At 40.3% G+C, this 13,301-nt stretch overlaps 1 protein-coding gene across 5 annotated transcripts in view; it reads right to left on the bottom strand.

Moving 5' to 3' along the window:
- LOC129774506 (calmodulin) overlaps window positions 1-13,301 on the bottom strand; it is a 48,196-nt gene that overhangs the window by 15,000 nt on the left and 19,895 nt on the right. The window contains exon 1 of one of the 5 annotated variants that reach the window (XM_055778253.1): window positions 7,772-8,007. The exons of the other annotated variants lie outside the window; for them this stretch is intronic. Coding sequence (XP_055634228.1) covers window positions 7,772-7,822 — 51 coding nt within the window. The 5' untranslated portion in view covers window positions 7,823-8,007. Of the gene's footprint in view, window positions 1-7,771; window positions 8,008-13,301 lie in introns of those variants that run through there. 5 annotated transcript variants of the gene reach the window in all.

Raw genomic sequence — 13,301 nt, 5'->3', positions numbered from 1 at the left:
CTCAGTAGGGAACTGGATGCAAGCAGCGAAACTGCAGATTGCTCATAATAAAACGTAAGTATTGTTGGTGAGTAACTGCAAAGCCGTGCAGCGAGCGGAAATCACAGTCGGGGAACACGTGATAACTTCTAAGCGTAGGTTGAAATACTTGGGAGTTATGATCGACGACCGGCTGAATTTCAACAACCACGTCGACTACGTCTGCGAGAAAGCAGAGAAGTCCATTAGCGCGATAGCGAGAATAATGCCGAATAACGCAGGACCTTGCAGTAGCAAAAGGCGTCTCCTGGCTGCTGTATCCTCGTCCATACTGCGGTACGGAGCACCAGCCTGGTCGGCGGCTCTCGAAACCCACCGGAATCGTAGAAAACTGGACCGTACTTTTTGGCTCATGGCGATGCGAGTTGCGAGCGCGTATAGGACGATCTCGTTGGAGGCAGTCTGCGTTATCGCCGGCATGATCCCTATTGGCATCACTCTGGCGGAAGACAGAGAGTGCTACAGACGAAAGGAAATCAGGGGTATCCGGAAAACAGCGAGAGTAGAATCACTCTTGAAGTGGCAGCAGGAATGGGACACGGCGGAGAAAGGCAGGTGGACGTATGGGCTCATACCGGTACTATCGACCTGGCTGAACAGGAAGCACGGGGAGGTGAATTTTCATCTGACACAGTTCCTGTCTGGACATGGCTGCTTCAGGCAATATTTGCACCGGTTCGGGCACGCAACGTCGCCACTCTGTCCGGAGTGTGAAGATGTGGAGGAAACACCAGAACACGTGGTATTTGTGTGTCCCAGGTTCACCGCAAGACGCGAGGGGCTGCCTGCCCTTCATGCCGGGAACATAGTAGAGAAAATGTGTTGCGACGAGGGCACCTGGAACGCTGTGAACAGTGTAATCATACACATCATGTCCGAGCTACAGCGGAAGTGGAGGGCCGACCAGCGTAGTAATAACCCCTGACCATAGAAGAGGAACAAATGCGAGGGCTGTTGCAAAGTGTAGTACCCCACGAGAGTCGTTGTGACGGAGTGCGCGTTATGTTGGAGGGCACTGCCTAATCGGCGCTCCGTTGGGAGAGAAATCCTGCGAGGGTGGCTGTGACGGGGCGCGCGTCAAGTTGGAGGGCGCTTCCTAATCGGTTCACGTCTCGACAGGTGAGAAACCCCGCGAGGGTGACTGTGACGGGTTGCGCGTCAAGCTGGAGGGCAATTCCTAATCGGTACACGTCTCGACGGGTAAGCGGAATCTGAAGAGCAGGGTCAAGAAAATGCTGGCAATGCCTGTTGGTGGATTGAGAGAGGAACATTGCGAGGGTCGTTTCGGCGGAGCGAGAGCCTAGGAGAGCATCATCAAATCGGTGGGTACCCCCACGAGAGTTGCTGTGACGGAGTGCGCGTTATGTTGGAGGGCACTGCCTAATCGGCGCTCCGTTGGGAAGATAAATCCTGCGAGGGTGGCTGTGACGGGGCGCGCGTCAAGATGGAGGGCGCTTCCTAATCGGTTCACGTCTCGACAGGTGAGAAACCCCGCGAGGGTGACTGTGACGGGTTGCGCGTCAAGTTGGAGGGCAATTCCTAATCGGTACACGTCTCGACGGGTAAAAGGAAGCCTGTGCTGCGGATGTGCGTGGCGGAGTACAACGGAAACGTAAATGAGATGTATAGAGAAAAAGGGAAGGATCAACGCTAGTTAGCGTTGAAAACTCGTGAAGTGCATGAGCACAGCCGCCCCCTGAAGTAGTCGCCTAGATGTAGTCCCGGGGGGAATGAGGCTATGAGTAGAGGGCTTGGTTTTTGTGGGTGCGATCCCCACTCGACGTCTGGGTTATCCCTTCCCAGATAAGGCTGGAAGAGCGTTCCTCACCTCTATAAAAAAAATAAAAAAATAAAAAAATAAAAACACGTTATTTGCCTTTTTTGTCTGTATTATAGTGACTTTCAACACTTTTGGCTGGTTCGTCACCTTGATCTTTCATTTCGGAAGAATGTCGGGAGTGAGAATTGAACTACTACGCCAGATCGCCTCCCCGTTATTTGCCTTTGTTTTCTTTCCTAACTGCTGGCACATACAATGGTTTTGTTCGATACAGTGGAAGCCTGAGGAGAAGCGAAAAGAAGTGTCGCGATCCTCACCCCGTGTGTCTCTACAACCAGTTAACCCTTTCCCGTAAAGATCGAGTTTCACTCGTGGGTACTTGAATAACATAGGGCGCTAGAACGCTCAGCAGGCTAGTGAAATCACTTGATGTGTGACGTATCAAATAATACGGGAAGGGGTTAATACGGATATATCAGCTTCGCGTCATTGCGGCAACCAGACGACGACGGCATCGAGGCCATCCAAAATAGTTATTTCAAGATTATAATAAGCTTTCTGAATTGACTCGTGATAGTGATAGTCAGCTGACTGAATATATCCGTATACAGTCGGAAAGGACTTTTGACTTCTTTACGCAGTTTCTCCGTCTCCCACCGTCAGTCGGGCGTTTAGTCACTTTCACCCTCTACGACTCGACTATCTCATTTCATTCTCCCCAGTCAAATTGTCTTCATTGCATTTTGAAGTGACCTTCCCTCAAAACGAATTCGTTCTTCTCTCTGTTTCTCATGTATCACGTATGCATGCATCGATGTTTGAGTTCAACGAGGTATGACAGGTGAGCTACATTTTTTTTGTATCGTACACGAAAAATTACTCACACGTATCAAATAGCGTTCAGTGTGTGCACTATTTTGCACGCTATTTACTAATACTAACGCGAGGACCTTTATAACATACCTGATAACTGTCTAAGTTAGTTGGTTTGAGTTCACGATGGGTGTACAATAAACCGTCCATTGATGGGGTAACTACTTTTTTGCATCCGAAATCAAGTTTTTGTTCCTCTTTATATGGACGTAAAAATTAGATTGCGTACGCGGGTAACAATTTCGTTCCTAGGGGGGTAGAAATGTGGATTGAAGTCAGTTGAATGAAAAGGCAGACTTGTATTCATTAGTCTCGTTAGTTAGAATCACCACTGACTGGATCAATTATGATCAGTCTTGCTAGCTAGTCAACGCTAGTCAATTCTTTTCTAGTCAATTCATTTTTTGTTGACGGCGACTGTCGAAGCGAAGCTACTGAGAGTAGAGTCGGTCTTCATTTTTCACCTTCGAAGATTTCGGGCCCTGGAGATCACTATTGATCGAAAACATAATCGATTGCGGATTTTCTGTTGTCGTACTGCGAAAGGTGCTGCACAGCTTATTTTTGTGGATTATTTCTTTGGGATTGATGTTTTTGGGGGCGTTGGAAATGTAATTTTGCTGCTTCAAGCTTGAGCTTCTCCTATTATCCGTGATTGACCTGATCGAGTGCAATTGAACAAAGAACACACTGAATGACGCTTGGGAGTAGCAAACCATTCTCATTGTGTAATTTTGCTAAGAATTTTGAAATAGAAAAATTATTTGGATACACCAAGGTTTTTTTTTACTCGGGGGTACGTACCTCATAAAAAAACCGCGTTAATTGGAAAATCCACGTTAATTCGAAAATCCGCGTTAATTGGAAAACCCGCGTAAAAAACCATGTCACCTAATGATATCAAATGAGACTATCCTTATGTATAACGGAAGTCAAAAGTTAAGTGTTGCTCGCTTCCGAAAACCCGTAGTTTTTTCCTGCAATTTCGTTGGTTACTGGTAGCTGTAGTTCGTCTTTCCTCACGAATGAGGTCATCTGCTGTTGCTAGAAGATTCCCTAGTAATTAGTACACTCTTCTGCCGATGCACGTGCAGAGAGAATCTTGGTCATTCGTCGTGAGCAGACGTGTTTTCGGTAGCTCCGTTTTTGCTGTGGAAATATAGCGTTCTCCGGTGAAAAAGTGTGGTTCCAGTTACAGGAAATCTACTACTTAAGTAGGAAGTGTCGTTTCCTGCAATAGTATAGTGTCGCCATGTGGAATTTCATAAAATGATTCCGAATTTCAAGTTTTTTTTTCATGACGAAGACCGCTGATGCAATCATTTGTCGAACCGGTTGAAGCATGTTCGTGCAGTTCTGTATATGTGTTTTACTTCGTGCTAATCGAGGTGCGTGATGGTGTGCGTATCGTAGTGAAACCATATGAGTGAACACCACCATAAGAGAAATTGCAGGAAGTGCAACATGAGTTGGTGCTGGAGCTAAGTTTTCAATTATTTTCATTCTCATACACATACTACAATACATGTAAATGCAGGGGTTCTGTTGCCATATGGCAGACAAAATACGCTCCATGGATTTGTATCCAGCCGTACATTAACCCTTTCCCGTACAACATCGAGTCTCACTCGTGGGTACTTGCATAACATAGGGCGCTAGAACGCTCAGCAGGCTAGTGAAACCACTTGATGTGTGACGTATTAAATAATACGGGAAGGGGTTAACGAGGTTCTAAGCTTGGGAAAGTTTTTATCGTGGTGCTGTGTTTGTTTTCTTTCAGTGTTTGAATTATAGTTGGCTAGTGGGATGAACTTTGAACGATATAAATATTTTGTACACATGCATACAAAGATTTCTAAGACACTTTAATAATTTTAAGTATATATTCGATTGTCGAAAATTCATACTTGCCTAGAGAAATACATACTTGTTATTGGGATTTTATGTTTTAAATTTGTCATTTACGTCTCATATTTTTTGCGTCAATTATTGGAATTCAGTGGCTTGAGTTTTGTTTTGTGTATTGTTCTTTAAATTTTCGTGTTTTAGAGAAGTTTCATCAACTACCTTCTCAGGTTTCCTAGAATTTCAATTAGAAATACGTGCGATGAATAGTAGAATATATAGATGATCCAATGAATTTTACAACTTTTCCTTTTTAGGATACATAAAGATAATCTACGTGGCAGTGTCACATGAGATTTTTGGATTTTCGTTTCGTCGAATGGTCGATAGTTTCCGTTTACATAATCACATCACTTACCACAGTGAATCCTGATTGTTCTTAACCATTCCTACTAACAACTATCCCTTCCATGATAAACGCTAGGGAACCACACTATAGAGGCGACCCTTCTGGCCTTAAGGCGGCGAATATCATACTAACATTCCTTCCCTTCCCCTGGTGACTGTAAGGACGTGGCCGGCGTCGTTATTGACCATTCAAAGCTCGAATCACCGAGAATTGCACAACGAGAATGATTTGCTAGTCCCAAGCGTCATTCTGTGTGTTCTTTGTGCAATTTGGTTGGTTCAGGTCAATCACGGAGAGCATCTACGAATTATACAGTCTACCCAAGCTCAAGCTCAAGCTCACTCTTCTGCCGATGCACGTGAAGTACCACGGTTGGACCGTCCAGAGCTAAGTAGACAGGGAAAGACATTTACGAATCGCTACCAGTAAAAACCCCGTCCCGTTGTACCGCCCGGCGAGCGAGCTTCCCGTTACCCAACACCTGAAATCCACGCAAGAATCGTGATAAGGTGCGGCACTAAGCGCTAAGCTACAAGCACTAATTACCGTAATATGCTCTGAGGGAACATGAGAGAAAAATGTGAGTTGAGGGAGAGATGTTATATTGCACTGGTCTACCGCGTTAATTGGAAAATCCGCGTAAAAAAACCGCGTGAAAAAACCTGGGTGTATCCTGTAATTCTGTAAGTAATTTAAATTTTCAGCCCTTAGTGCAGTCTTACTACTCTCCGGTAATGTTCTCGACATTATCCACCAGTCTTTTTTCAAGTAATAATAACTCGAAATTCAGAAAATAGTATGCACAGCAAAGTTGTTGGGAAATTAAAAAAAAACTATTTAGTTCAAATAACATTTTAAATACGCTGTTGTTAACATTTTAAATACGCTGTTATGTTATCTAAAAATTGGATTTAATATTTTAAAAAATATAACTCAAAACATGTGCCTTTCGATATTTTGTCGATATAGTAGGGTAGTGTCGGATTCTCCAAAATAAAAATATGATTTTTTTTAATAATGAAATTTAAATACTCTGCGAAATCATAACAATTTAAGAGAAGTTAGAACTTTCTATGCTGGCTACAAAAATATGGCGGCTTAGCAGCCCTCTGGAACGATAGAACGATTCAATTGAACGAATAAAAGTTGTCAACAAAACTGAAAATAAACATTTGTTGATGTTTATTGCGTAATTTGGTTATTCTATAGGTTGTTTGAAACGAACATCGATCGCAACAAAAATATGCAGATACACTTGGTGTAGCTCAGCAAACAATATCCGATCACTTGAAAGCAATGGAAATGATCCGAAAGATAGGACATTAGGTGCCGTATGAATAGAAGCCACGAGATATCGAACGCCGTTTTTTCACGTGCGAACAACTGTTCCAACGAAATAAAAGATAGGCTTTTTTGCATCGAATCGATACTGGCGATGAAAAATGGGTCCATTACGACAATCCTAAACGTCGTGTGGCTACCCCGGCCAGACATCAACATCGGCGGCCTCGCGGAATATTCACAGCCAGAAGGTTATGCTGTCTATTTGATGCGACCAGGGTGTGGTGTACTATAAGCTGCTAAAACCGAATGAAACCATTACGGGGGACCTCTACCGACGACAATTCTCCAGTCATTGCTCCTTCCGATTACTACCTTTTTCGATCGATGCAACATGGTCTGGTTGACCAACACTTCTCCAATTTTGAAGTTAAAAATTGGATCGGCTCGTGCGAGGGGCAATACTTCGAATATTAAATTTATAACCATTTTTGCAGAATAAAGCATTATTTTTTTAAAAAAACGAAGAAATTTACCGGTACTAATTATGTGTTCTAACGGAGTAAATGGAGGATCATCGATGCAAAGGTCGTAAGTTTGAATCCTGATCATTTTTGATATTTTTTTTCAAAAGCTCATCAGAAACTGAAGTTTTATCTAGTAACTGTAAAATACTTTAACAAGTGTCTGTCCAGATGCTAAAAAACTAATTCTATCTATAGAAATTGACAATTCGTTCAGGCATTATTAAGCATAGAGCTGAAAAAAACCATCATAAAAACGTCACACTGATGAGGAATTGTTGTTTGGGTATCAGGTAGATGCAGTTCGTTAATCGCATATACGCATAAATGAAATCACTGCATTGCTGTGAAAAATCGTATTACATGCTGTGGAAAATCAATCAACGTATATACGGTGTTGACCTCTGATGATAACATTCATTTTGGGAGGCAAACCAATCTCTACCAAATCAACAGGCTCGAAGGCTGTTTTAAATTGTTAAAAATTTGAATGAAGATTTTTACATCATGTTATTCGATTATATAAAACACATAGTACTGAACCTTACTTAAATAGTTCTATATGAATTTCATGATATTTCCACTGAAACCCAATCGACGACCAGAAATCACTCGTGCGATTCAGCATTTTTGGGTCTTTGGACCTCTCTGCACCTTTGAATTTACACAGAAAATCGTGTCTACGTGAATAATCCAACAATCGTTAAGCCATGGCCGAGGTACAAAACCATAATAAGCGGACATTAATCTAAAATTGTATCAGATAAAGGATTGATCTGTCCAAACGGTCACATGGCGGACATTTGCATGATGTGATGTACCACATTTATTTCGATCATCCAAACAATAATATTCTATTATGGTGTGAAACTATCCAATACATGCCTTTTCGCCTCTTCTTCGGGGTATGATTCGTAGCCTGACGACTTGTGACTTCATGGTTATACACTTTCACTGTTTCATTAGGAATTCAACACTTCAACCTAAATATCGTTCATTAACCGAACAAGCTCTACATACCCTACAGAACAGATTCCAGAACAGCGCATGCTTAGCCCTAAAGTGTACCATATTTGACCGAATTCGTCTCACTCAAGAACAGCAGTGTCGGTTGTAAAAAGTGTAACCACTCGCTAGAACTGTTGCTAGTCAACTAAAGCCATTTTACGAGCCTCGCTCTTTACGATGGATGGAGTTCTATCTCGTGGTGACATCACTTAAGGCGGGTGTTATAAATAAATCATATTTATTCATGCTCACATTGACGAAACCATTGGCTTAATAACTCGAAATTCAGAAAATAGTATGCACAGCAAAGTTGTTGGGAAATTAAAAAAAAACTATTTAGTTCAAATAACATTTTAAATACGCTGTTATGTTATCTAAAAATTGGATTTAATATTTTAAAAAATATAACTCAAAATATGTGCCTTTCGATATTTTGTCGATATAGTAGGGTAGTGTCGGATTCTCCAAAATAAAAATATGATTTTTTTTAATAATGAAATTTAAATACTCTGCGAAATCATAACAATTTAAGAGAAGTTAGAACTTTCTATGCTGGCTACAAAAATATGGCGGCTTAGCAGCCCTCTGGAACGATAGAACGATTCAATTGAACGAATAAAAGTTGTCAACAAAACTGAAAATAAACATTTGTTGATGTTTATTGCGTAATTTGGTTATTCTATAGGTTGTTTGAAACGAACCCAGCCAACATTAAATCGTATAACTACGATATACACAGCATCAAATAGCCCAAATAGCCCATTTTTTAATATGCCCAACTGACATCTACAGTGATTCACCTCTAATTCAGGGTTGCCAACTATAATTGAACAAAATCAGGAAAACTCCAAATAACAATCATGATAACTGATATTGGGTTGTCCGAAAAGTTCGGATCAATTTTTGGGAAATCAAAAGAACCATTTTTATAGACAGACATTCATTTATCCAATTTGCACAGTTTTGTCCCACAATCTTTCACGTCGCTTAAACATTCTATCTTCCCAGAACATGTTTACTTTTTCGCCAAAATCTGTTTAAGATATTCTTAATGCTGTCCATAGAGTCGATATTCTTGCTCTAGAGAGAATTTGCAGGGACTTGAACGTGTGATAATCTGAAGGTGCAATATCCGGCTAGTTTAGATGGTGTCGTGTAGTCAAAGAGACATTAAGTTTGACATTTCCTCGATAGAACACGATGCCTATCCCAATTGCAAATTTTTGACGGACTGTACTCATGGGGTTTTATCAACTGGTTGCTTGGTAGAAGCTCATAATATAGATCTCCTTTCAAATCCCACCAGAGACAGAGTATGATATTCTACGGGTGAGTACTGGATTCGGAGTTAGTTAACGGCAGTTTATTTCGCTCACTCCGAGTTCTTTGCCCCTAAACATTGTTGTAAATGATCCATCTTCATCACCCATCACGATTTCCTCCAAAATGGCATTTTCGTGGCGTTTATTTTTTGTTCAAATGGTTTTTTGGTCAAATTGTGTCGCAATGACACAATCACTGATTCCTGTCGCTTCATTTCTTTATCATAGTCTACACCCAAAACTATTTTTTCCAACTTTTTTGGCATTCCGATTTATGCTCTCTCCCATACTGGTATAACACAACAGATGTCGTAACTTGATTATTATTCCAGTTAATTACATTTTCAGACATTCGTTGGAAAGCTACTGTCATTGCGAGTCTTTTTCAGTATATGTCAATAAGTTGAAGCGTAAACTACATAGTTATTTGCCACTTCTAATATGTTGAATTTCGTACCAACGACAGTGTTTTTGCGGGGAGTGTTACTTCGTTACTTCAATATGAAGAAAATAGCTGCGGAAAGTCATCGCATTTTGGTGGAAGTTTATGGTGCCCATGCACAAACTGAGCGATCGTGGAAGAACGTTCCGGATCACCAAAAAAGTTTGAAGATGAAGAATTGGAGACTCTACACGATCGCAACAAAAATATGCAGATACACTTGGTGTAGCTCAGCAAACAATATCCGATCACTTGAAAGCAATGGAAATGATCCGAAAGATAGGACATTAGGTGCCGTATGAATAGAAGCCACGAGATATCGAACGCCGTTTTTTCACGTGCGAACAACTGTTCCAACGAAATAAAAGATAGGCTTTTTTGCATCGAATCGATACTGGCGATGAAAAATGGGTCCATTACGACAATCCTAAACGTCGTGTGGCTACCCCGGCCAGACATCAACATCGGCGGCCTCGCGGAATATTCACAGCCAGAAGGTTATGCTGTCTATTTGATGCGACCAGGGTGTGGTGTACTATAAGCTGCTAAAACCGAATGAAACCATTACGGGGGACCTCTACCGACGACAATTCTCCAGTCATTGCTCCTTCCGATTACTACCTTTTTCGATCGATGCAACATGGTCTGGTTGACCAACACTTCTCCAATTTTGAAGTTAAAAATTGGATCGGCTCGTGCGAGGGGCAATACTTCGAATATTAAATTTATAACCATTTTTGCAGAATAAAGCATTATTTTTTTAAAAAAACGAAGAAATTTACCGGTACTAATTATGTGTTCTAACGGAGTAAATGGAGGATCATCGATGCAAAGGTCGTAAGTTTGAATCCTGATCATTTTTGATATTTTTTTTCAAAAGCTCATCAGAAACTGAAGTTTTATCTAGTAACTGTAAAATACTTTAACAAGTGTCTGTCCAGATGCTAAAAAACTAATTCTATCTATAGAAATTGACAATTCGTTCAGGCATTATTAAGCATAGAGCTGAAAAAAACCATCATAAAAACGTCACACTGATGAGGAATTGTTGTTTGGGTATCAGGTAGATGCAGTTCGTTAATCGCATATACGCATAAATGAAATCACTGCATTGCTGTGAAAAATCGTATTACATGCTGTGGAAAATCAATCAACGTATATACGGTGTTGACCTCTGATGATAACATTCATTTTGGGAGGCAAACCAATCTCTACCAAATCAACAGGCTCGAAGGCTGTTTTAAATTGTTAAAAATTTGAATGAAGATTTTTACATCATGTTATTCGATTATATAAAACACATAGTACTGAACCTTACTTAAATAGTTCTATATGAATTTCATGATATTTCCACTGAAACCCAATCGACGACCAGAAATCACTCGTGCGATTCAGCATTTTTGGGTCTTTGGACCTCTCTGCACCTTTGAATTTACACAGAAAATCGTGTCTACGTGAATAATCCAACAATCGTTAAGCCATGGCCGAGGTACAAAACCATAATAAGCGGACATTAATCTAAAATTGTATCAGATAAAGGATTGATCTGTCCAAACGGTCACATGGCGGACATTTGCATGATGTGATGTACCACATTTATTTCGATCATCCAAACAATAATATTCTATTATGGTGTGAAACTATCCAATACACGCCTTTTCGCCTCTTCTTCGGGGTATGATTCGTAGCCTGACGACTTGTGACTTCATGGTTATACACTTTCACTGTTTCATTAGGAATTCAAACACTTCAACCTAAATATCGTTCATTAACCGAACAAGCTCTACATACCCTACAGAACAGATTCCAGAACAGCGCATGCTTAGCCCTAAAGTGTACCATATTTGACCGAATTCGTCTCACTCAAGAACAGCAGTGTCGGTTGTAAAAAGTGTAACCACTCGCTAGAACTGTTGCTAGTCAACTAAAGCCATTTTACGAGCCTCGCTCTTTACGATGGATGGAGTTCTATCTCGTGGTGACATCACTTAAGGCGGGTGTTATAAATAAATCATATTTATTCATGCTCACATTGACGAAACCATTGGCTTCAAGCGTGATGAAAAGATGAAAAGTGGGATTTTTCACAGGTCGTGATTCCCTGCAGCTTTGGGGCCGTACAACACTTGCAATTATAACTTTTATTTGCTATGATGACACAGGACTTAGGGGGATTCTCGACACATTAAGGTCTCTTTGCTTAAGTGGTGATATACAGAGTTCACGTACTAATTGTTCATCGTCGTCTGGTTGATAATTTCAAGAATGTTTTGTTTTGTTCTCATTGCGGGGACGTGTTTAACTTCTATTTGGCATACAATTTTGATCAAACCAACGATTTGAACACGCATGTTTTCAAAACAATTTCCAGTCAGTTGTGACATTCTGTTTACTGTTATAATGAAATCGGAATAATCGTGATGTACGTCTTTTAACTCTGTATTATCAACTCCAGGGTTCGAAGAATATAGCTCTGAAGATTGACAATTCTCAACCTTGGATAACAGCCAAACAGTATTTTTAACGTTCTCAAGCTCGTCATTTTTTAATATGGACTAAACGGTGTGAAAAGTTTGTTGAAGTCTCTTAAGTGAAAGGAAATTTTGTAAAAACTAAAATTAAATTCATACGGGAATTCCAAAAACATATAAAATGAACGAAAGATAAATATGGTTTACTAGAAGTAAAATATAATTGAGTTCTAAAACAATTCAAACGAGATATGCTTACACTGGTAAATAAGCGCTTTCAAACGCAAAAATTCGTAGATATAAATGTTTGAATGAAAATAGAACGAACAAAAAAAATATAATATATCATAATTTATTATTATTGTTGTTATTCTTGTGTAATTGGATTAAATGATTACTCCAATGATTATGCAGATTACACATTGTATGATTTATAAGCAGCTTCCGTTTCGTTCCATCGCATTTCCATGAAACCACCTGAAATTGTAGAGCAAACTGTGCAGTGGAATGGGATGATTACGAAATGCCGAGTGCAAATGGGGATGCAAATTATATGAGTTAACCATGGCTAATTCCACCATCCCGTAGGGTGCTATTTGCGATGGCAAAACTTTTTCGTTAATCTAAAAGATCTTCTATTCGCCCGCTCCAGCTAGCATATTTCATAGCAGCAACGAAAACGACGCATTTAACTTAATTAAAGCAAACTCCAAACATCTAGCAGAAAGAGAATGCACGATTCACATATAGATTATACGACTCTAGGGCACAGCATCACAGTCAAGAGGAAAAAGCGGTATAGCATGAAAGATGCAACACAGAAAATAATACTAGAAGAATGTGAACAGCATTTCGTTGCTCTGGAATCGGATAACATCATCGTGTTCCTACGATATAAGCTCTAGTCAATCTTTGACTTTGGAAAACATGCATATGGAATTTTCCGGTGACCTTTCTTTCCAAGCTACAGTCAGACTGAAGCTGAAGTTTCGCCAGCAGCTGTGTGACCACACTAACCAACATACTTAGCTATGCCTGAGTAACGATTTAGTTTAAAGTTTTCCAATTTAAAATCAGACTCTATGCTCTATTTTCGTACATTACTGTGTGTGTGCACATAAAGGAGCCAATTTATAAGCGTAAGTCATCCTCAATAAGCAAGTAAGCTGGAAGTAGAAGCTTGACATAGATACATATTCACAAAGTCAAACACACATAAATTCATATAGCCACTATTGCAATTCGCATACGAATGCCCTCAAATGTCGTACTTTTTTGAACTTCTTTTCGCCATTCTTTGCCTTGGG

Source organism: Toxorhynchites rutilus, chromosome 3 (genome assembly GCF_029784135.1).
Source record: "Toxorhynchites rutilus septentrionalis strain SRP chromosome 3, ASM2978413v1, whole genome shotgun sequence".
In the NCBI taxonomy this organism is placed as follows: domain Eukaryota; kingdom Metazoa; phylum Arthropoda; class Insecta; order Diptera; family Culicidae; genus Toxorhynchites; species Toxorhynchites rutilus.
The sequence above is the reverse complement of the archived record's forward strand: the minus strand, read 5'-3'. Positions and strand labels throughout refer to the sequence as shown.